Below are 22,351 nucleotides of genomic sequence, written 5' to 3'. Positions count from 1 at the left end.
CCTCCTGGTCTGTTCCAAAAACTCTGAATCATCTACATTTTAAGGTATTTTACCTGAAAAATGAATCATTGTGTTAGGATTCTAATTCTTTATAAAGAACTTCATGGGCTTCAATAATGTCTAGAAAGTAAAATAAAGAGGAACGTTACCGTCCCCAGCTGCCCTTATTTCCAGAGAACCAGACTTTTGTTTCCCAGTTGGAAAGAAGACAGTTGAGCACTTCAGGATGGTTTTTAAATTTGGTGTGAGATTCTCTGCCAACACCAAGCTCTGAGTTAACTGTGCTTTCTTCTGGCCTAGACAGAGCACTACAGCATCAAAGTAAATCTTTGGGGACAGTGTAGCCCGTCTGTATCCTATTTAATTTCTTCTCTTCTCCCCACCAGTGTTGTCACAGGGCTATGTTGCTTAAAGGTATTCTGGCTGCTGAATCCCTTTCTCAGCTCAGAGCAGTTTTGAAATTTAATTGGGAATACAGAGAAAGAATCAGGATTGTTTGGGAACCAAAATCAAGAGGAACAGAAATCTTAACTTGATTTCTTGTGTTAGAACGTTGTACCGTGCCTCTTCTGTATCTTTGGAAGTTTCCTGTTTAACACAGGGTATCTAGGAGGGGCGGGGAAGACATGGATAGTACAGGAAGACATTAATCCTAGCATTGTCATTTATATACATTAATGCAATCCTGATGAGGACCTGCTTTTTGTTTGTTTTCCTTTGAAACCCAGCCCTATTGTATTTGTATTTAAAATTTGTACACATTTGTATAATAACCTGTACCTTGTGGTATTTGGTACTATTAGAGGAAAAACTTTGGATTCAGACCTTCTTGCAGTTTTTATATCATTGTTTTATTTTGTTTTTTAAATAAATTCTAGTGGTTTGATCCAAATCCCATTACAGTTGTATAAAGAAATAAAATTTTGTACTTATATTATTAAAAATCACATTTTTAATATTTGTAGTCCAGTCTCAGCTGTCTTTTCCCTAATCATGATAATCATAGTTGCTATGAAATTATAAAACCTGTTTTTCACTCTATTCTACCATAATTTTCTTAAGAAAAAAATCAACCCACAATAGAGATTAAATTTCTAATCTTAGCCATTTTCCTAATATACACCTTACTCTGCTTCTATTAATTTTTACATTGTAGAGGCTCTCGTTTTCTCTTTTCGCAAATTGCAAATTTAGTGAATCTGATAATTGCACCTCCATTTATTGGCAAATGAAACTATGTGCATTATGGTGTTGGCCTAAATCAAGAACATGTTCATTAATCTTATATAAGGGTTGCATCTGAATCATGTGCTAAATGATATGTTTCAGTACTGTCCTGTTAGCATTACAGTAATGCTATTGATAAGTTACTTAATCTTTATAGGCTTCCAAAGTCCCATCTATAGAATAGTGTATTTTAAAGTCACTTCCCTGTCTCTAGACCTGCAGCCAGCCAGCCTGACATAAATGTTTAATAATATTATGAACATTGAATATATGGAGATATGACCTTTCAAGGTAAAACTTTCAGTGCAAACACAAGGTGTTAAAAGTCATAAATAGTGAAATAATATGATTAATTAAAACGCTAATGTCTTATGGAAAGGCAGCAAGGAAGAGACAACCATACCACTGAGTGACTATTAGAGTGATTTGCATACTTTGTCTCACTTATCCCCCCCACCAAAGCCTTATGAATATTATCTCCCTTTATAGATGCGAAAAAGTACTTTTCCTAAGTTTATACTGCTAGTAAATGGCAAAGGCAGATTAAGAAGAGTGGAACAGCTGACCCCAAACCCTAGGCTCTTTTCTACCCCAAGCTACTTTCAGATTTAAATCATGTATATAATTCATCAGAATGCTTTCCATTATCTCAAGTCCTGAGCAAATGTGATTGTAGGAATGCCCTCTGAGATCTTTGCATTGTTCAGATATCTGGCGGGCTTTCACTCTTGTCATACTATATTGTCTTTAAATTTTGAAGGCAAGGTATTTTGATTTTTGTCTGTGAGCTCTTAAAGGATTTAATAGATTACATTTATGCAGATTGTCAATCTTAAGAAATTTGAACATTTTAACCCTCAAATTAGTATTACTAAAACACTTAAAAAGTAAATTGAAACACTTTTTACTAAATGAGTTTGCTCCTTATTAGCACACTTTTTTAAGACACTTTTAATCAGTTTTGTACTAACATAATGTTTGCCATTTACATCCCTATCTACTATGTTGATAAAATCCATATACTGGCCAGGTGCAGTGGCTTATGTCTGTAATCCCAGCACTTTGGGAGACTAAGTCAGGAGGATCGTTTGTGGCCAGGTGTTGAAGACCAGCCTGGAGAATATAGCAAAACCCCATCTCTACAAAAACTAAAAGATATTAGCCAGGTATGGTGGCATGCATCTGTAGTCCCACCTACTCAAGAGGCTGAAGTGGGAGGACACTTGAGCCCAGGAGATTGGGGCTACAGTGAGCTACAGTTGCACCACTGTACTCCAGCCTGGGTGACAGAGGCTGTCTTTAAAAATAAATAAATAAATACATATACTTCCATTTCTGTTTGAATAGCTACATAGTAATCCGTTTGCATGGAATTTTTTTTTTTTGAGACGGAGTCTCGCTCTGTCGCCCAGGCTGGAGTGCAGTGGTGCAATCTTGGCTCACTGCAAGCTCCGCCTCCCAGGTTCACACCATTCTCCTGCCTCAGCCTCCCGAGTAGCTGGGACTACAGGCGCCTGCCACCACGCCTGGCTAATTTTTTCTATTTTTTTAGTAGAGACGGGATTTCACCGTGTTAGCCAGGATGGTCTTGATCTCCTGACCTCGTGATCCACCCGCCTCGGTCTCCCAAAGTGCTGGGACTACACGCGTGAGCCACCGCGCCTTGCCTGCATGGAGTTTATGATTCCACTTCCTGTTTGGAGGTATATGAGTTGTTTCTGATTTTCTTTTTTACCGTGAAGAATAAAGTTTACAAGAACTTGCTAAAAGCTTAAAGGAAGGGCCAGACATGGTGGCTCCTGCCTGTAACCCAGGGCTTTGGGAGGCTGAGGTGGGAGGATCACTTGAGCTCAGGAGTTCAAGGACCAGCCTGGGCAACATAGTGAGACTTTGCCTCTAAAAATAAATAAGTAAAGGTTAATGGAAGAATCCAAAAGAAGTTCATGCTAAACATACTCCATATGACCAAGCAATAAGGTTAAGTGAAGAAAGACATGGAAAGTGCCTTGACCTGAAGGTCATCTTAAATGGCCTTCTCCCCGCTTATACTCCAAATACCATTACTGAAAGGTAGATTTATTTAAGCTTTCATATGCTAGTTACTGGGTTAGACAATAGTGGTGAGCAAAATAGAAATAGCAGCTCAGCCCCCAGGGACATCCAGACTCGTGGAGGCAAGGGCATTTGTGAACAGGTCTCATGAGTGTTGTGGAAACACTTCAAAGCAGTTTTTATATTGTACAGTAAAGACATCAGACCCCATGGCTGCTCAAACAAGTGAATCTACAGAGGTGATTAAGTTCTAATTTAGGTTTGTTTTTTTGTTTTTTGGTTTTGTTTTTTTTTTGAGACAGAGTCTTACTCTGTCACCCAGGCTGGAATGCAGTGGCACGATCTTAGCTCACTGCAATCTCTGCCTCCTGGGTTCAAGCAGTTCTCATGCCTCAGCCTTCTGAGTAGCTGGGACTACAGGCGTGTACCACCATGCCTGGCTAATTTTTGTGTTTTTAGTAGAGACGGCATTTTACCATGTTGGCTAGGCTTGTTTTGAACGCCTGACCTCAGGTGATCTACCTGCCTCAGCTTCCCAAAGTGTTGGGATTACAGGCGTGAGCCACCACGCCTTGCTTAATTTAGGTTTTCTATCATCCAAAATTTGTGCAGTCAATTTACTAGCCTTTCAGATTTAAAAGCCCCAAACATCACAATAAATATTTAAGCACCCACAGTAGCCAGACTACTAAGGCCATGGTTATTGTACTTTTGGAGTACATGCCAGAAGAAAAGGTCGTAACGCATAGATCGGTATCTAGTGTGTAGGCGTCAGGAGACACACCACACACAGCCAGGAAGGCTGAAGAGATCAGAATCTCAACGCTGGGAAAGGCCTTTGAGATTCTTAGCTTGGGGTCCACGGTTGTACTTCAGGGACCCCAGAAACTCCCTGAGGTTATAAGCAAAATTGTATCGCTGCCTTTTTTCTTCAGAAAGGCTCATGGCTTTTGTCAAATTCTCAAAGGAGACTGACCTAAATAAAATATTTTTTAAAAATGGTTATGAGTCCTTGATCTAATTCCAGTATCTAGAGAAAATGGGAGCTATGTTTGGCTCACACAGTAAATTTATGGCACAGACGGGTATCAAAGCCCCACTCGTGACTACATCTGTGCTTTCTGCCATCCTGGGCGCTAGAGGGAATTGCGCTGCAATTCATTAAATTGCCTCTCAGTCTCGAGATGACAAACCCCTTGCCCTTGCCTCTGATTTAAGGTAAGATAATTTGGGCTGCGAGCAGGGTGCATCTTGGAGCGGGGAGATCTTGACATCAAACAGAAAGAGTCCTATCGGGACAAGGAGACAACAGCCCAGAGAGGCTGTCACCCAGGGTAGGTGTGCAGTCACAGTGAGGTCCCAAGGATTAAGGGCTATGACACTAAGAGTCTCGGCTTCTGTGTAACTCACCCAAGTCACTTCCCTGGTCTACGACCCAGTCTCCCAAATGTGTAAAGGGTCCTTTAGACCTCGCCCTAAAAGGTCAGGGCGTGGCTTAAAGAGGACCGCGCTTCCTGGGCCCCGAACCCAGGCCCTACGTCGTGTGTGATGCCCGCCGCCGCCGAGGAAGCCGCAGTGAGGTCATTGCCCTCCGCCTCGGGGGCGGGACCCTCGCGTCTCAGGGCGGAGCCTGTGGTCGAGCTTCGCGGTGCCACCGCCCCGCCCACGCCTCCTCGCCGGCCTCCGGGTGCGTCACGTGACGGGTCGGTGGCGCTGGCGGTTGCTGTCAGCTGATTCCCGGGGTTGGTGGCAGCGGCGGTAGCAGCAATGGACTTTCTCCTGGGGAACCCGTTCAGCTCTCCAGTGGGACAGCGCATCGGTGAGTCCCTGGAGCCCCCCACAGCTCCGCCCCGGTGCTCCGCACCCAGCTTCGGTCCCCTGGGAAGCCTCCGGGTGCCTAGTCACGGAGGCAGGGAGGGCAACGAGGCTGGCGTGTAGCTTTCCGACCTGGCCCCGCCCAGCTTTCCTCCCACTGTTGATTGACAAAAACTTGGGCCATTAGGAAGCCTTGGCTTGTGATAGATGTATACGAGAGCCAGTAGGTAAGGAGAGAGGGTGGGTCCGGATGCCCACGGCGCAGCCAATGTGCGTCTGCTGGGGTCCCCAATTGAGGGAGAAAGTTTTCGGGGTTAAAGGGACTGCGTGGTTGGCAGTGGCTGGGCCGCTCTGCTGGGTCCCGCTGCCTGGGCTCTGGCCAGCTCCTTCCTGGCTCACCGGGTCCTCCGGACACGGACACCTGAGAAGGGCCAGAAGTCCCTTCTCCCAGGACCGCGAAGCCCGGGGCTTGGCGTCTTGGGGGGCGACTGGCCAAAGGGGGCCCAGCGCTGGACAGCCAGCGGCCAGGCCTCACGGACCTGGGTCTCAGGACGTGTCCGCCTGAGCTCTTTTCTCGACCCAGCCTCAAACGGACCCGCACAGACTCAGAACCTGAGCAGAAAGTGGTCAGAGAAACCCTCAGGGTCAGCCCACCTCGGTGCTCCGTAGGTGGGGCAGCCGGGCACTCGAGCCAAGCCGAGCCCACGGCACCTGGCGCCTGTCTGCTGGTCCGTGGTTCTTTGCACCCTGGTGACAGGATACTCACAGTTCTGTGACGCAGCCTCCCTGGGCCGAGGTTTCCTCACCTGTAATTGGCGGGCAATAATGGACCCCACCTCCGTGGGCTTGTTGTGAAGATTAAATTCCTTAATAAATGTGAAATACTTAGAACAATGCCTGGTACATGGCCAGTGCCATATAAAAAAACTAACAGTTATAATGTTTATTATCATTGGGCTGGGCGCGGTGGTTCCTGCCTGTAATCCTAGAACTTTGGGAGGCTAAGGCGGGCAGATCGCTTGAGCCCAGGAGTTCGAGACCAGCCTGGGCAACATGGCGAGACCCCGTCTCTACAAAAAACAAAAAACAGAAATTAGCCGTGCGTGGTGATGCGTGCCTGTGCTCCCAGCCACTCCGTAGGCAGATCTGGGAGAATTGCTTGCACCTGGGAGGTCAGGGCTGCAGTGAGCCCTGATGGCGCCACTGTACTCCAACCTGGACGACGCAGGGAGATCCCATCTCTTGAAACACATACACACACACACACACACACCTATATAAATATACACATACATACATGTACATATATATACACATACATATATATTATATGTATTTACACACACACACATTGTTCGTGAGATCACCAAGTGAAGGTTAGGAATCCCTGGCAATCGCTGGGCAGTAGGTCTCATAGGTGCTCATTCTTGGACACCAACACCGTGAGAACCGACATGCCTTCACCCAAACAGCCACACTTCTCAGGAGGATGGTCTGGGTGTTCCCGATTCTTGCATGAAGAAACCATCGCATTACTGTGAAATTATTCTTCATCTTTTTTGATGACGACTTTTCGTCTTAAGTCCAGACTGGGAAAACTTTTAAGATGAGACATTCTTTCCATTCTTACTGTCTTGCCAAACCTCACGAAAGCTTGTCGACCCGGCTCTGTGTTGTAATCGCCACCGTGGCTGTTGGTGGCTCTTCCGAGGTTTTGTAATCAATGCTCTCCAAGGGGGAGGTGGCAGTCCAGGATTTACACACCAGGAAGCTCCTGAACCAGGGAGAGGAACTGCCCTCTCAAAGGACCCCTGCCCTCCCCTGGACACACACCCACCCCACAGTGAGTCATGATTTTTTGGAGCTGAAAAGAGAAGGCAGCTCTCCTCTCATCTTTATTTCTCTGACTACAGAAACCACTGCTTTTATCACATGCCAAGTTTAAGACTTACTACTTAAAAATAAACAAGTAAATAAAAGACCTGGCTTCAAAGTCAGCCACATACTCTTAAGGCTTTCTGGAAAAGCTCACCTGGGTTCTGGATTTCAGCCAGTCAAAGCAAACTTCTCTTCTTACCCTGAAGGGTTGCCTTTCTTGGGCAAGAAATACTTCTGTGCAAAGAGAATGCTACTAAATCATAATACCTTAGAGCACAAATAGAATTTTACAGGTAAAAGCCTTACCTGGGGATCTTCTAATCCAGTTGTTCTCATCAGAATTCCTAGGAGGGCTTGTTAAAACAAATAATGTCTGGACCTTAACCCCAGAGTTTCTGACTCTCTAGGTCTGCAGTGGGACTCTAGAATGTGAATTTCTTTTTTTTTTTTTTTTTTTGAGATGGCATTTCACTCTTGTTGCCCAGGCTGGGGTGCAATGGCACGATCTTGGCTCACTGCAACTTCCGCCTCCCGGGTTCCAGTGATTCTCCCGCCTCAGCCTCCCAAGTAGCTGGGATTACAGGCACACGCCACCACACCCGACTAATTTTGTATTTTTAATAGAGGTGGGGTTTCTCCATGTTGGCCAGTCTGGTCTCAAACTCCTGACCTCAGGTGATCCACCCACCTCGGCCTCCCAAAGTACTGGGATTACAGGTATGACCACCGTGTCTGGCCTAGAATGTGAATTACTGATGAGTTGCCAGGTAATGCTAATGCTGTTCCAGCCCATCCCCTTCATTTTACACTGGCGGAGACTGAGGTCCAGAGAGGGGAAAGTGGAGGCTGTGACTCACCCAAGACCCCAGTGAATTGACAGCAAAACTGAGCCATTGAAATTTAAACCAAAGCTGAAGAGACTCCAAAAGTAGAATTAAGAGTTCGAGTTAATCCCCTCAGTATTCCATATTCTGTTAGATAAAGAGGCGGAGGAAGTACTGCTCACTGGCTGTGATTACTGATGACGTAGTAGAGCTGCTTATAATTCTGTAAACCAGGCCCCTCCTTGCTGCAGGAGTACCATCTCTTCTCAAGCCTGCCGACTCCCATGCCCTTGTTGATAGTAGAGCTGTAGAGCCATATGGAATTGACATCCCTCAGATGGTGGGTTCTAATGATGCTAATCAAGAATGAGTGTCAGTCATTCGAATCACAAAGTTCTCATCCACCTCCCCTCCCAACACACACACACACACACACACACACACACACACACACACACACCTTTGTGCTTGCTGGCCCCTCTGCCTGGGTTGCTTACTCCTGTGACCCCACTGAGGAGCTCCAGATCACCCTTCAAAGTACAGGGCATCATCACCTCCTCCCTGAGGCCTGCCCCAAGCCCGATGTTGCTCTTTTACTCTCCCTTTATCCTAGGTCCTCGGGCCCCCTTGCTCTATGACCTTGGGCTCTGACTCTCCGCTTCCTCCTTGGTAGAATGTTGCTAACAGCATCTGCCTCACGGGTGGTTGCTGGAATGAAACAAGATAGTCCTCTGAGAGTGCCTGGCACAGTGTGAGTGTATGGAAATGTTAGCTCTTCCCGTCATCATCACCATCATCATTTTTATTATTTCTTTTTTTTTTTTTTTTGAGACAGAGTCTTAAAAAAGGCTGGAGTGCAGTGGCACAGCCTCAGCTCACTACAACCTCTGCCCCCTGGGTTCAAGCGATTCTCCTGCCTCAGCCTCCCGAGTAGCCACCCTGCCTGGCTAATTTTTGTATTTTTAGTAGAGACGGGGTTTCGCTGTGTTAGCCAAGCTGGTCTTGAATTCCTGACCTCGAGTGATCCACCCACCTCGGCCTCCCAAAGTGCTGGGATTACAAGTGTGAGCCACCACGCCTGGCCTATTTTTATTATTTCTACCCTCATTATACTAATATGCCACCGTCCCACTCTGTTAGTGGTTGTGCATGTCTGTCTCCACAGCTAGGCTGAACTTCTTGAGAGCAGGAACTGTGCCTTATTTCTCCAGACCCTCAGCACCTAGCACAGTGCCTGGCACGTAGCAGGAAGGAGGAAGGGAGAAAAGGAAAGTAACATTTTGTGAGCAAACACCATAATAACTCTGCCAGATATTCTGCTAGCGTCCTGGATATTAATCTCATGGTGACCCTGTGCGGTTTTGCTGTTTTTTTCCCATCTCACCAAAAGTCAGTCTAAGGGAAAGCATCGCTTTCCAGGGTTCCACAGCCACTCAAAGTCAGAATCCAGACCCAGGTCTTCTTTTGTACCCTCACCACACTGCCTTGAGCTGCCCAGTGCTTCTTTTGAATTGATGTCTGTCCCACCCTCCAAGAGCCACAACTCTTGTTCTACCCCCAGATAAGGACATGTACATGGGTCCTACACTTGCAGGCCCCTCTCCCTCATCGATGAGTAGGGGAGCTTCCCAAGGGCAGCACCCGTAGCTGAGAGGATTCCTGATCCTTTTTACCAGCTGGTGTTGTCACAGCCCTCTTCTTTCAAGGATTTCAAACCCTTTCCAGGTATTCTCTGCAGACAAATCTTACTGGCTCTGTTTGTTTTTTTTTTTTTTTGAGACAGAGTCTGGCTCTGTCGCCCAGGCTGGAGTGCAGTGGCGTGATCTCGGCGCACTGCAAGCTCTGCCTCCCAGGTTCACGCCATTCTCCTGCCTCAGCCTCCCGAGTAGCTGGGACTACAGGCGCCCGCCACCACACCTGGATAATTTTTTGTATTTTTAGTAGAGACGGGGTTTCCCTGTGTTAGCCAGAATGGTCTCGATCTCCTGACCTCGTGAACCACCTGCCTCGGCCTCCCAAAGTGCTGGGATTACAGGCGTGAGCCACCGCGCCCGGCCTACTGGCTCTGTTTTATAGACAGATGTCAAGAATCCCATTTTCCATTTCTGGCTGTCAGCTCACCCCTTAAGCACTTGGAGTCCAAATCCTAGCTGATTGCCAACAGTAAGTTGCAAACAACAGAGATGGTAAATATGGGCCGTCCCTGGGGTTGAGCCTCAGTGGTTGGGGTGGTGGGAGCTGGGTGTGAGGGGAGAAGAGCCCAGAGCCTGAAGACTGAGCCCTGGAGGGGAAAAGTGAAAAAGTCAGAGAGAGCTGTCTTTGAATCCACAAAAGCCAAGCCGGGGGAGCCACAGGAAGGAATCACAGAAGTGAGAGACCACTTCAGGCCGTTGGGGGCCAGTTGGGGAATGATGGGCTGGAAAGTGGACACTTAAGCAATGTTGAGGAGACACCAGGCTGGGAGGCGGGACACCTGGTTCCAGCTCTGGTTCTGCTCCTCACTATGTCACGGTCCCTCTCCATCGCCCATCTACCCTCTTGGCAACACAGAGGTGCTGTCATTCTCCTTCTGCTTCCCAGAGGATTGGTAAGGAATGACAGAGGGCATATATAGGGACAGGGAAGACGTGATGCCAGAGGGAAGAAAGAAACTGATGGCGGGCCAGGCACGGTGGCTCACGCCTGTAATCCCAGCACTTTGGGAGGCTGAGGCGGGTGGATCACAAGGTCAAGAGATCAGGACCATCCTGGCCAACGTGGTGAAACCCCGTCTCTACTAAAAATACAAAAATTAGCTGGATGTGGTGGCGCGCGCCTGTAATCCCAGCAACTTGGGAGGCTGAGGCAGGAAAATTACTTGAACCGGGGAGGTGAAGGTTGCAGTGAGCCAAGATCACGCCGCTGCACTCTAGCCTGGTGACAGAGCGAGACTCAACCTCAAAAAAAAAAAACAAAACTGATGGCTGCTAGGGAGGACTGATAGAACTGAATGTGCAAGGCTCCAAGAGCAGAGTGTGTGCTTACAGGAATAAGCAGTTCGGGCCAGGCGCGGTGGCTCACGCCTGTAATCCCAGCACTTTGGGAGGCCAAGGCGGGCAGATCACGAGGTCAGGATATCGAGACCATCCTGGCTAACACGGTGAAACCCCGTCTCTACTAAAAATACAAAAAATTAGCCGGGCAAGGTGGCAGGTGCCTGTAGTCCCAGCTACGCGGGAGGCTGAGGCAGGAGAATGGCGTGAACCCCGGGGGGCGGAGCCTGCAGTGAGCCGAGATCGCGCCGCTGCACTCCAGCCTGGGTGAAAGAGCGAAACTCCATCTCAAAAAAAAAAAAAAAAAAAGGAATAAGCAGTTCGGTTTCAGTACAAATAGCTATCCCTAGAGCCTTGCAAAGATGGAACCGGCTGCCTTGTTCGGTAGTGAGCTCCCCACCACTGGAGGTGTGAAGGCAGAAGCCGGAGTGGGGAGGGCGACTATAAAAAAGATTCCTGCGTCGGTTAGCAGAGTGGACTAGACCAGGGTCAGTGAGCTTTTTCTATAAAGGGCCAGATAGTAAATACTTGTGGCTTCGTGAACCAGATGGTCTCTGCTGCAACTACCCAGTTCTGCCATTATAGCACAAAAGCAGCTACATAGGCCATAGGTAAATGAATCAGAATGACTGTGCTCCAATAAAACTATTTATGGGCAATGATATTTGAATTTCATGTAATTTTCACATATCATGAAATATTATTCTTCAGCTTTTTTTTTGCAACTATTTAAAAATATAAAGACCATCTGTAGCTCAAGGACCATACAAAACAGACTGAATTTGGCATATGGGTTCATAGTTTGCTGACTTCTGAATCGGAGCAGCTGGCCAGAGGCAGAATGATGGAGCACACTGTTCCTCAAAGTGGGGTACCAGAGCACCCACCCCGGGGATGCTTGAGGGTGCTTATCGCCACAGTGTGCCTGCGAGAGCCTTAATATCTTGAAGCTTCTGTTTCCTGATCCATAAGTACAGGACCCACGTTAGAGCCCCAAGTTTCTGTCTTGAGGATGACAGAGCTTTGTCTAGAAAGGGCTTTGTATCAGCTGTACACATATGAGTAGAGCCCAGGGTGAGCTTGAGTCAGACTGAATGGTCTGAGTCCTGGTTCAGTCCTCACCAGCTTTGTTACCAGGAGCAAGTTACTTAACCTCTCTGTTCTTCGATTTCCTCATCTGTACGATGAGGATAATAATAGCACCTATCAGATAGGGCTGTTGTGTTGTTGTGCTGTAAAGCACTTCCTGCCAGACGGGAAGTGTCTGTAATTATTAGCTGTTGTGATTTTTCACTGGTGTTATCATTCCTGGGACCCAGTCTAAGTTAGTAGCCAAGCTGAGTGCCAGCCCAAGATTCTGACTCCAGTGCAGCCTTTGTGATGGTCTTTGTGTCCCTGGCAAATGAGCAGTCACTGGCTGGGTAGCTGCCACATTTACAGACAGGTCAGGTTTCAGGCTGTGGGGAGGAGCAGATTCTTACATGGAAATTAAGGCCTTTGCCTGCCCCTATGGATAGAACTGGTGAATAGGTTTTATTCCCTTAGTGAGCTCAAGGAAATAAGAGTATGGTCTCAGACTTCCACTCTTCTGGTTTTAGAAAAAAAAAAAAAAAAAACAAACCCAAACCCTCAGTGTCTCCTAATTAGCTTGAGGCCATCACCCCATGAGAAGCAGGGGGATTCAGGACAGTTAACTCTTTACTGCCTTACTAAGGAGATCTTGATCTAGGCCAGTGCCCTCCAAAATTCTTTTTTTTTTTTTTTTTTTTTTTTTTTTCCTTTGAGATGGAGACTCATTCTGTCGCCCAGGCTGGAGTCCAGTGGTACGATCTTGGCTCACTGCAACCTCTGCCTCCCGGGTTCAAGCAATTCTCCTGCCTCAGCCTCCGAGCAGCTGGGACTACAGGCGCCTGCCACCACGCCTGGCTAATTTTTTAATATTTTTTTAGTAGAGACGGGGTTTCACCATGTTAGCCAGGCTGATCTCGATCTCCTGACCTTGTGATCTGCCCACCTCGGCCTCTCAAAGTGCTGGGATTACAGGCGTGAGCCACTGCGCCCGGCTCAAACTTCTGTCTTTCATGTAGCTCCTTTGTGATTTGTGTCTACCCCCATGCCACCTTCATTAATATTTTCGTAGGGTTTTCTTTTCATTAGCTTATCTATTAAAATTTGACCTCATCTTATGTAATTATATCCATGAAATCATGGCTTTGATGTTCGTGTTTTTTTCCTATCCTGCATTAAAGTAAATAATGCAGGAGAGGAAAAATTTAATGTCCCTCTAAAACTGTCTTTAAGTTTGCCCATGAGCCCACCTGGTGTGATCCCAGGTAGCTCATTTTGATCACTGGGACGTAAGCAGCCTGAAATGGGGTCACAGCTTAGTCTCTGCATCAGAAGAGCTGGGTTCAGGTGCCAGCTCCGCCCCTTCCCGGCTGCGTCCCCCAGGTCTCCACCTCAAGGGACACGGGAAACTTACAAGTTGATAGAGCACTGCAAAGTGCGGTGGAGAACCACCGTGCAAGCCCTGAGGAGGGGAACTGGGCCTCGCTCCTGCTGGGGAAAGTAGAGAAGGGAAGGATGGAGCCAGGGGAGAAGGGAGGGGGAGAGAAGAACCAGCCAGACCGCAGGGGCTGAGACAAACAGAAAATTTAGGGACAGACAGAGGGGTCTACTGTTTGAACTTGTTTGTGTTGGTGCAGTATAAACCCTGTAGTGGTTGTTTATGTGTCAACTTGGCTAGGCCACGGGAGACAGATATTTGGTCAAACATTGTTTTAGATGTTTCTGTGAACGTATGTCTTAGATGAGATTAACATTTAAATCACCAGACCCATGTAAAGCGTATTGCCCTCAATAACGTGGGTGGGCCTCGTCCAATCAGTTGAAGGCCTGAATAGAAAAAGAATGACCTCCCTAGAACAAGAGGGAATTTGGCCAGCAGGCTCCCCTTGCCCTTGCACTGGGACAGCATCTGTTCCCTGGATCTCCAGCCTGCCAGCACACCCCACAGATTTTCAACTTGCTAAGCCTTCACACCTGCATAAGCCAATTCCTTAAGTGCTCGCTGTCTCTTTCTCGTGTGTGTGTGTGTGTGTGTGTGTGTGTGTGTGTGTGTGTGTGTCTGTCTGTCTCTCTCTTTTTCTTTCTGTTAGCTCCTTTTCTCTTTTTTTTTTTTTTTTTTGAGACGGACTCTATTTCCCAGGCTGGAGTGCAATGGGGCAGTCTTGGCTCACTGCAACATCCAACTCCCAGGTTCAAGCAATTCTCCTGCCTCAGCCTCCTGAGTAGCTGGGACTACAGGTGCATGCCACCACACCTGGCTAATTGTTATTTTTTTGTAGAGGCAGGGTTTCGCCATGTTGGCCAGGCTTGTCTTGAACCCCTGACCTCGTGATCCACCCACCTTGGCCTCCCAAAGTGCTGTGATTACAGGCGTGAGCCACCACGCCCAGCCTAGTTCCTTTTCTCTAGAGATCCCTGACTAATACAAACCCCACTCCACCCCTGACCATCCAGATTGTCAGCAACACCTTTTACACTCCCAAGTGGGGAGTGAAAACAAATGCCATCTGTACCTCAGCCAGCCACTTCAAGCCTCTGCCTTCACAGCCTCACTTCTTCTTACCTGGGGAGTTTTAGAAAACCTTTCTTTATCTCACTGACATTTCCTTTTTTTAGGTACTATACTTAGTTACATCGACTTTAAAATTGTGGGTTGCGGAAGCAATACCCTCTGTAAGGTATTTTAGGGTTTATCTTGTGGTTATGGTTAAAAAAAATAATAACAGGGAGAGGCAGCCAGGGTTTTGAGGAAGGGTGGCTCAGCAAATTAGGAGATGGATGGAACTTTCCACGCTGGGTCTGGAAAGAGTTATTCCTTTGGAAAATAGTTTTCAAGACAAGTTTCTGGCTGAAAAAAAAAATGGCTTCTGCATACTTGTGATTTAAAAATCTCTTATGGGGTTCTTGAAATTCTCAATCATGTTGTGGTTGATATGTTTGTAGAGGATAGCATTTATTTTGGTGGTTGAAATGTATACTCTCCTCCTCACATATCCCTGGAAAGTGAATGCTTTGGTCATAGAGGAGGAACTGAGGCACAGAGAGGCCAAGGAGTCACCCAGGCTCACACAGCTTGGTAGGTGCTGGAGTCTGGGCAGGATTTGTCTGTGTCTGCATCCCATCCTCCCAACTTTTCCATCTCACTGATTCCCCCTTAGAACTGAAAGAGGCCGGGCACAGTGGCTCACACCTGTAATCCCAGCACTTTGGGAGGCCGAGACAGGCAGATCACCTGAAGTCAGGAGTTCAAGATCAGCCTGGCCAACATGGTGAAATCCCATCTTTACTAAAAATACAAACATTAGCTGGACGTGGTGGTGGGCGTCTGTAATCCCAGCTACCCTGGAGGCTGAGGCAGGAGAATCACTTGAACCGGTGAGGCGGAAGTTGCAGTGAGCCAAGATCGTGCCACAGCACTCCAGCCTGGGAAACACAGTGAGACTCCATCTCAAAAAAAAAGAGAACTAAGAGACCTACTGGGTTTCCCTTTGAGTGAAAACATCTGTGTCCATCTAGAATGAATTCGTTCAGTAGTGGCTCCTTCTGTATTTCTGCCTAACTTTCTTCACCACGTTGGGTTCATCCTCGTGCTTGCGTTCTCACGGCAGGAAGCACAGGTGAAAGTACCAGATGTCTGTGTCTCTGTTACCAAGAAAGCAAAACCTTCCCCAGGAGCCGCCCAAGAGACACCCGCTTCCGTCTCAGCGGCCAGAAGTCCCAGGGCTCCTTCTGGCTGCAAGGGGGTCTAGAAAAGCTAAATGCTGTGAGCCCAGGGGGAGCAAGCGTCTTTCACAACTATTGGAGTCAGCTCCATATGGTGGGGTTAATAAACATTTCACATAGACACTGAGAACAGTAATAGAAATACAGTATCTAGCAAGGACAGGTAAGTGTGGCGTGTGGGTTCCCACACTGCATTTCCAGATGGACAGCACGGCTGGCCTATGTCCAGAGGGGTCGGTCAGAATAGTGAAGGCTCCGGAGATCATTACCAGAGTGGAGTGGTCACAGGTCCTGAGGATGTTGGAGGACAGATTAAGGAGGGACGTGGTACTTTTTAAAAGTATTCAAAGGGGCACGGTGGCCCACGCCTGTAATCCCAGCACTTTGCGAGGCCAAGGCAGGTGGATCACGAGGTCAAGAGATCGAGACCATCCTGGCCAATGTGGCGAAACCCTGTCTCTGCTAAAAATACAAAAATTAGCCGGGCATGGTGGCGCACGCCTGTAGTCCCAGCTACTCGGGAGGCCGAGCGAGGCAGGTGAACTTGAACCCGGGAGGTGGAGGTTGCAGTGAGCCGAGATCGTGCCACTGCACTCCAGCCTGGGCAACAGAGTGAGACTCTGTCTCAAAAAAAAAAAAGTATTCAGAGGATTGCAAGTTGGAAGACAGATTAGGATTTCCACACAATCGCTACTAAGGGATCAATGAGTGCCAAAGTGTGGAGGTGTTTCATTTCATTTACACCGTTATAAAGGTTTATTGTGCTGTTGAATACGGCCTCATCTTTCATTCAGTCATTCAGCAGACAGGTACTGCAGGTTTATCATGGGCCAGGTCCCAGCTGGGGTAGACAATTGGACCATTCGTGAGCTATAACCGCCACCCTTAAAGAGCTCACAGACTCCTGGGAGAGAGAGATGTAGAAACAAAGAAATCGCCCAACAGAGTTATTTTAATCACTCCACTAAGCAGTGCTTAGAGTTGTGGTCTGTGGAAAATGCTATGGGCCGCTAGCTGGAAGGAATAGGCCCTGGCAGGGTGGGGGGTGTCAGGGTGGACTCCACCAGACCTGACCTTTGACCTGGGCTTAGGAGCACGAGTTGAGGTGGGGAGGAGCACATTTCTTCCTGGAAGAAGGGCAGCATGTTCAGAAGCACAGAAGCCTGAGGAGGGTGATGGGGCGGGTGCGGGCAGTCATCTGAGCTGGTGACGAGAGGGAGTGGGAGGAAGGACTGGGCCAGGTCTCAGTGCCGGCTCCCGAGGGCTTCAGTGGAGCCCGGTGCCTTCAGGTCCATGCCGTAGTTGTCCACCACGGAGCAGTGCCGTGGGAAGGCCAGGGCAGCTGGACCTCACTCCTTAAAGCGGAATATTAATCACAAATACTTTGAGCTGGAGGTAACAGGAAACCCAACCAGCAGAGTCTGAAACCACCACAACAACGCACTTTGTCTACCTAGCAAGAAGCCTGAAGGTCGGCAGTTTCAGGGTGGGTTTGACAGCTCCACGATGTCTCAAAACAGCCAGACTCTTTCTTGTTCTGTCCTTAGCCTGGTAGCTAATCAGTGAAATACAGTGAATATTGCTCTGGGAAGGCAGGGTAGGCAGGGGCAGTCAGCATCGAACTGAGCACCTAGGCAGTGCAGAGCCTCGGTCTGTCATTCCAAAAGTATGTAATGCCCCCCCGGCTCTGTTGCACCAGAAGGTGGGCCCCAGAAGTGTCTGCCCCAGGCAGGCAGAGTCAGTCTTCACAGGGACAGAGCAGAGTGGAGAGCACACGAGTTTGAAGCACACAGGCCTGGCTTTGCATCTAGCAAGTCACAAACCTCCGCACATTGGCTGCCTCCATGACAGTCGGGGATGTGGGGAGGTGACACAAAAGGAGGTCCCCCAAGCATCCTACACAGGCTGACGCTTCTTCACTGAATGATGGCTGTTTGTCATTGTTCTCCGTGATGTTGTTATTGTCATGGTGCAGGATGAGGAGTGACACGGTCTACCCAGAAGGAGGCACCACTGAGGAGCCAACCCTGGATGGGGCTTAGAAGATGAGGGGAGTTCGGCTGGGCATGGTGGCTCATGCCTGTAATCCCAGCACTTTGGGAGGCCGAGGCGGGTGGATCACGAGGTCAGGAGTTCAAGACCAGCCTGGCCAAGGTGGTGAAACCTCATCTGTACTAAAAATACAAAAAGAAAATTAGGTGGGCGCCTGTAATCCCAGCTACTTGGGGGACTGAGGCAGAGAATTGCTTGAACCCAGGAGATGGAAGTTGCAGTGAGCCGAGATCGCACCACTGCACTCCAGCCTGGGTGACAGAACGAGACTCCGTCTCAAAAAAAAAAAAAAAAGAACAAAAAAAAAGACGAGGCCGGGTGCGGTGGCTCACGCCTGTAATCCCAGCACTTTGGGAGGCTGAGGTGGGCGGATCACCTGAGGTCGGGAGTTCAAGACCAGCCTGACCAATATAGAGAAACCCCGTCTCTACTAAAAATACAAAATTAGCCAGGCATGGTGGTACATGCCTGTAATCCCAGCTACTTGGGAGGCTGAGGCAGGAGAAGCGCTTGAACCTGGGAGGCGGAGGTTGCGGTGAGCCAAGATAGTGCCATTGCACTCCAGCCTGGGCAACAAGAGTGAACTCCGTCTCAAAAAAAAAAAAAAAAAAAAAAAAAAAGACGAGGGGAGTTCAGCTGACTCATTCCTCCTCTTCATCAGCATGCCTGGCACTGTCTCAGCACCTGGTCTTTCCTGCCATAGAAACTTGACCTTTTGGAATTGTCAGCTGTGGCCTTCCACTAGACTATAAACCACCGCTGGGGCAGGCCCTTGCTGGATTTGCTCACTGACGTCTCCCTGTAGTCTGGACAAGTGTTGAGAATGTTTGAGAAGCACATAGCATAGTGGTTATGAATATGGACTTAAGAACCAGACTTCTCTGGCTTTGAATCTGCTCTGCATCTCACAAACGGTGTGACTGCAGGCAAATTGCTGACTTCTCCATGCCCCTGAGTTTATTCATCCTCTGTCTTAAAGGTTGTGGTGATGGGTGACTGAGGGTATGACGTGCTTATTAGTCCCATGCCTGGTGCATGCTGAGTGCCAGATGAGCATGTGAACTGGGTGAGCCTGACAGAATGAGGAATGGCATTGCAGACAGGATCTCAGAGGCATGAGAGGACAAGCCACATAGAGGGAGGGGGTACAGCTGACTGTGGCTGACGCCAGCCCCTGGAGAGTTCGGGTTTTTGATCCTCAGGCAGTGAGGGTGATAGACAATATTTAAACAGAGGAAGTTGTGCTTGGAGTTATGTTTGAGTAGAGTGTGGAGGTGGCAGTGCAGGCCTGGGGAGGTGGCAGCTTGAGCCAGAGCTGTCTCAGTGATCATGAGACTGTTGGAATGTGCGGGGTGGGAGTGAGAGGGCTCCAGGCTGCTTCCCAGAAGGCTGGTGTGGAAAGGGGTGATACTGGCTGGACACAGTGGGCAGTGGCTCACACCTGTAACACCAGCACTTTGGGAGGCTGAGGCAGGTGGATCACTTGAGGTCAGGAGTTCGAGACCAGCCTGACAAACGTGGTGAAGCCCCATCTTTACTAAAAATACAAAACTTAGCCAGGTGTGTTGGCAGGTACCTGTAACCCCAGCTACTCGGGAGGCTGAGGCAGGAGAATTGCTTAAACCCGGGAGGCAGAGGTTGCAGTGAGCCAAGATTATGCCACTGTACTCCAACCTGGGTGACAGAACGAGACTGTCTCAAAAAAAAAAAAAAAAGAAAGAAGGAAAGGGGTGATACCATACCAAGGCCCCCATCTCTGATCTTGCCCGTGGTGTGGCGTGTCTTTGGAGACTACTCATTCTTTCTCTTGGCCCGTCATAGTCATTGTAGCTCGGTTACTCATTGCTAGCCTTTCCTGATGTCATACTGACATTGTCTGGCTGCAAGGTCACCGCATCCTGTGAGGCAGGCAGTCTTATCCTGATTTTACGGGTGCAAAAACAGAGACTCAGAGGGGCTGGATCTTTGCCCACGGTCTCTGAGTTAGGTCAGGCCAGACTCGTGCCACTCCATCCTCATCTCCATGAGGGGCCAGGTGGGTCTTGCCATCGTGCCAGGCAGATTATCTGGAGCCCTCCAGGGAGGGGGTATCTGCACCAGGCCCAACAGGGAGAGGACAGACTGCTTGCTCTAAGGACGCACAGGTGCCCAGTGATCCGAAGCCACAGGCTTGCCATCCATAAACAACCACAAAGCCACCTGATGACAGGTGGAGGATTGCAGGGCCCAGCTCTGTCAGGAGCTGGAAGACAAGAGCACAGCTGCTACCCGGAGGCGCTTGAAGGTTACAGCTCCGAGGTCTGGGAATCAGTTGTCATTCTCTTGGTAACTGGTAACCACTGTCAGTGTTTTTATTCCCCCTTCTTAAAATAGCAAGCTGAATTACTTCTGTGGTGAAGAACAAAAACAAAGCGAATATTGCCAGGTTCCTGTGGGTTTAAAATTCTGCCCTGATGTCATATGCCTACCCTGTGGGCATCTGAAGGAAATCCACAGGATTCTCCCCAATCCCGTTGTCCACACCTGGACCTGGAGGAACCTAGAAGGAGTTGGCAAGTGATGGTCTGGGCAGATGTGTCCCACAGCCTCCCAACAGCTGTCTTGTACTGAAATTGCTCAGATCGGCCTTGTCCCGATTTTGTCTCCTCCTCCTCTTCCTCTACCCTTTCTCGTTGAGGCCACATGTCCCCTCCCACCTGGCAGAAAACCTCCATCTTCTGATTGGCTCTGCCCACTGCTGTCTGCTGCCACTCAGGGCTCAGGAGCTTGCCCGCACTGATTGGGTCACGTCAGACTCATGCACGGGGTGGGGGCGCGGGGTCCTTCGGCACCCACCTGATTCCCTGGTATGGGATTGCTCTTATTTATCAATGTACCCGCTTCCCTTTCAAAGCCACTTGCTTGCCTTTCCAAAACACAGCCTCTCCCGAAACACTGATGTTCCCTCCTCCAGGAGATGAGAGGTGCCCATCCTTTTCAGGAGGCACTGGGGACAGAAGGGGATCTGATGGGGGGGACCACTGAGAGGCCTGCCGGTGGAGCTCAGGGAGGAGAGGGCCGACTGCCTGCATGGTCAAGAAGGGCACTTCTGGGAAAGCAGAGTTCCCCGCCCCCGCTGAGAGATGCGGATGGCACAGAAGCCTCAGGCACCTGCGCCACAAGAGTCAGCGGCTGCCCCGCCCTTACCTCTGTGTGCCCTTTGCAAGTTGGTGATCTCTCTGTGCTTCAGTTTCCTCATGAGATGAGGGCAATAATGCACACCTTACAGCGTGTGAAAACTAAATCTCATTCTTCATGTGAACAGCTAATGCTGCTTGATATTCTATGGCATATAACTTGGGAAGTTAAAATATTATTATTGTGGAAGGGCATGCAGGCCAGGTCGAAGACTAGGGAGACACGGAAGGATTTGGGCAGGAAGGACACTGTCATTTTCAGGTTTCAGAAAGTTCCCTCTGGGCAGCGTGGAGAATGGGTGGGAGGAGGGAGGCAGGAGGAGGGAAGAAGCTGAGGCGGTGGTCTAGCGGGAGGATGGTGGCCGGGCTGGGGCAGGGGCAGTGGCAGAGGGGATGGTGAGAAGGGGATAGTGTGATGGACAGAGATTTGGCAGCTGACTTGGCAAGACTTCGCGGCCTTTAGGTGTGGGTAGGGAGGGAGATGACACTAATCCTCTGGCCTGTGTGACTGGGGCTTGCTGAGATGTGGCCTGTGGCAGAGGAGCAGGTTCTGTAGGTTAACACTGACTGACATGACTAGCCCCTGCCCCAAAACCCTCCAAAGCAGGGCATGGCCCTCTGCTCAGAGAGACACTTGTTCAGCCCGCCCTTGTCTTCCCAGGTGGCTGTGTAAGTGTGGAACCCCAAAGGGCAGGGGTGTGGTACAAAGAAGCCACACTCAGTAAACCTTCACAGGATGGACGACTCTGTCTTTCAGCCCTGTCAGAGGAGCCTTCCTCATCCCCTCCTCCAGGCCTGATCTGGGGGTAAAGCAACCGCCCTCTGCCTCAGCCGCCTGGCATGTGTCCTGGGCCACCCTGGCATCCATCTGGCTCAGGACCTGAGGGTAGAACTGAAGTTGGGCCAATTGCAAAACCAAGGTCTCAGAGCCACAGTTTTAGAGTTGGTTGAGCCAGCCTGGCTAGAAGAGGGCCCTGTCCAGTCCCACAGAAGCTGCCCTCCTCTGTCCTCCGGCAGACTGGGTTTAGCATGCACTGTGGCTTCTTTTGGGCACCTTAAGGCAGGGACCATGCCCACCGAGTCCACTATGGTATCGCAGTGCCTGGAACCGGCCTGGCTTACAAATAGCTGTGTAGCAAGCGAGGAGTCACCCACCCTCCCCAAGCTGGGGCACAGCCGTGAGGAGACAGCCTCCCTTGCAGGACAGCGTGACATCACGTGGAATAACAAGTTTTACATGCCTACTCTGGCCCACACTCCTGACAGATAATAGACAGCCAGCAGTACTGTGTCCAAGTGCCAGGCCCGCCAGCCAGCAGGTGTGCCAAGGCCGGCAGGATGGCTGCAGCAGGCGGATGAGTACTCTGCATGTGACACTTGCAGGGGAGGGAGCCTTGGGTAGTGCCCTGCATCAGAACAGGGTCTCACCCTTAAAATGCGGAGCAAGGCCTGTCTTATCACACAGTCCTCCATGTAGTCACAATACATACCAGCCAGAGTGATG

General features: G+C 49.2%; 1 protein-coding gene across 1 annotated transcript in view; it reads left to right on the top strand.

Moving 5' to 3' along the window:
• The first annotated feature begins 4,931 nt into the window (after window positions 1–4,931).
• The window catches only part of TOM1 (target of myb1 membrane trafficking protein), a 38,019-nt gene continuing 20,599 nt past the window's right edge, over window positions 4,932–22,351 (top strand). The window contains exon 1 of the mRNA XM_032140133.2: window positions 4,932–5,098. Coding sequence (XP_031996024.2) covers window positions 5,047–5,098 — 52 coding nt within the window. The 5' untranslated portion in view covers window positions 4,932–5,046. The remainder of the gene's footprint in view (window positions 5,099–22,351) is intronic.

This window comes from Hylobates moloch, unplaced genomic scaffold, assembly GCF_009828535.3.
Source record: "Hylobates moloch isolate HMO894 unplaced genomic scaffold, HMol_V3 SCAFFOLD_19, whole genome shotgun sequence".
In the NCBI taxonomy this organism is placed as follows: Eukaryota; Metazoa; Chordata; class Mammalia; order Primates; family Hylobatidae; genus Hylobates; species Hylobates moloch.
This window is presented reverse-complemented; position numbering and strand designations above follow the sequence as displayed.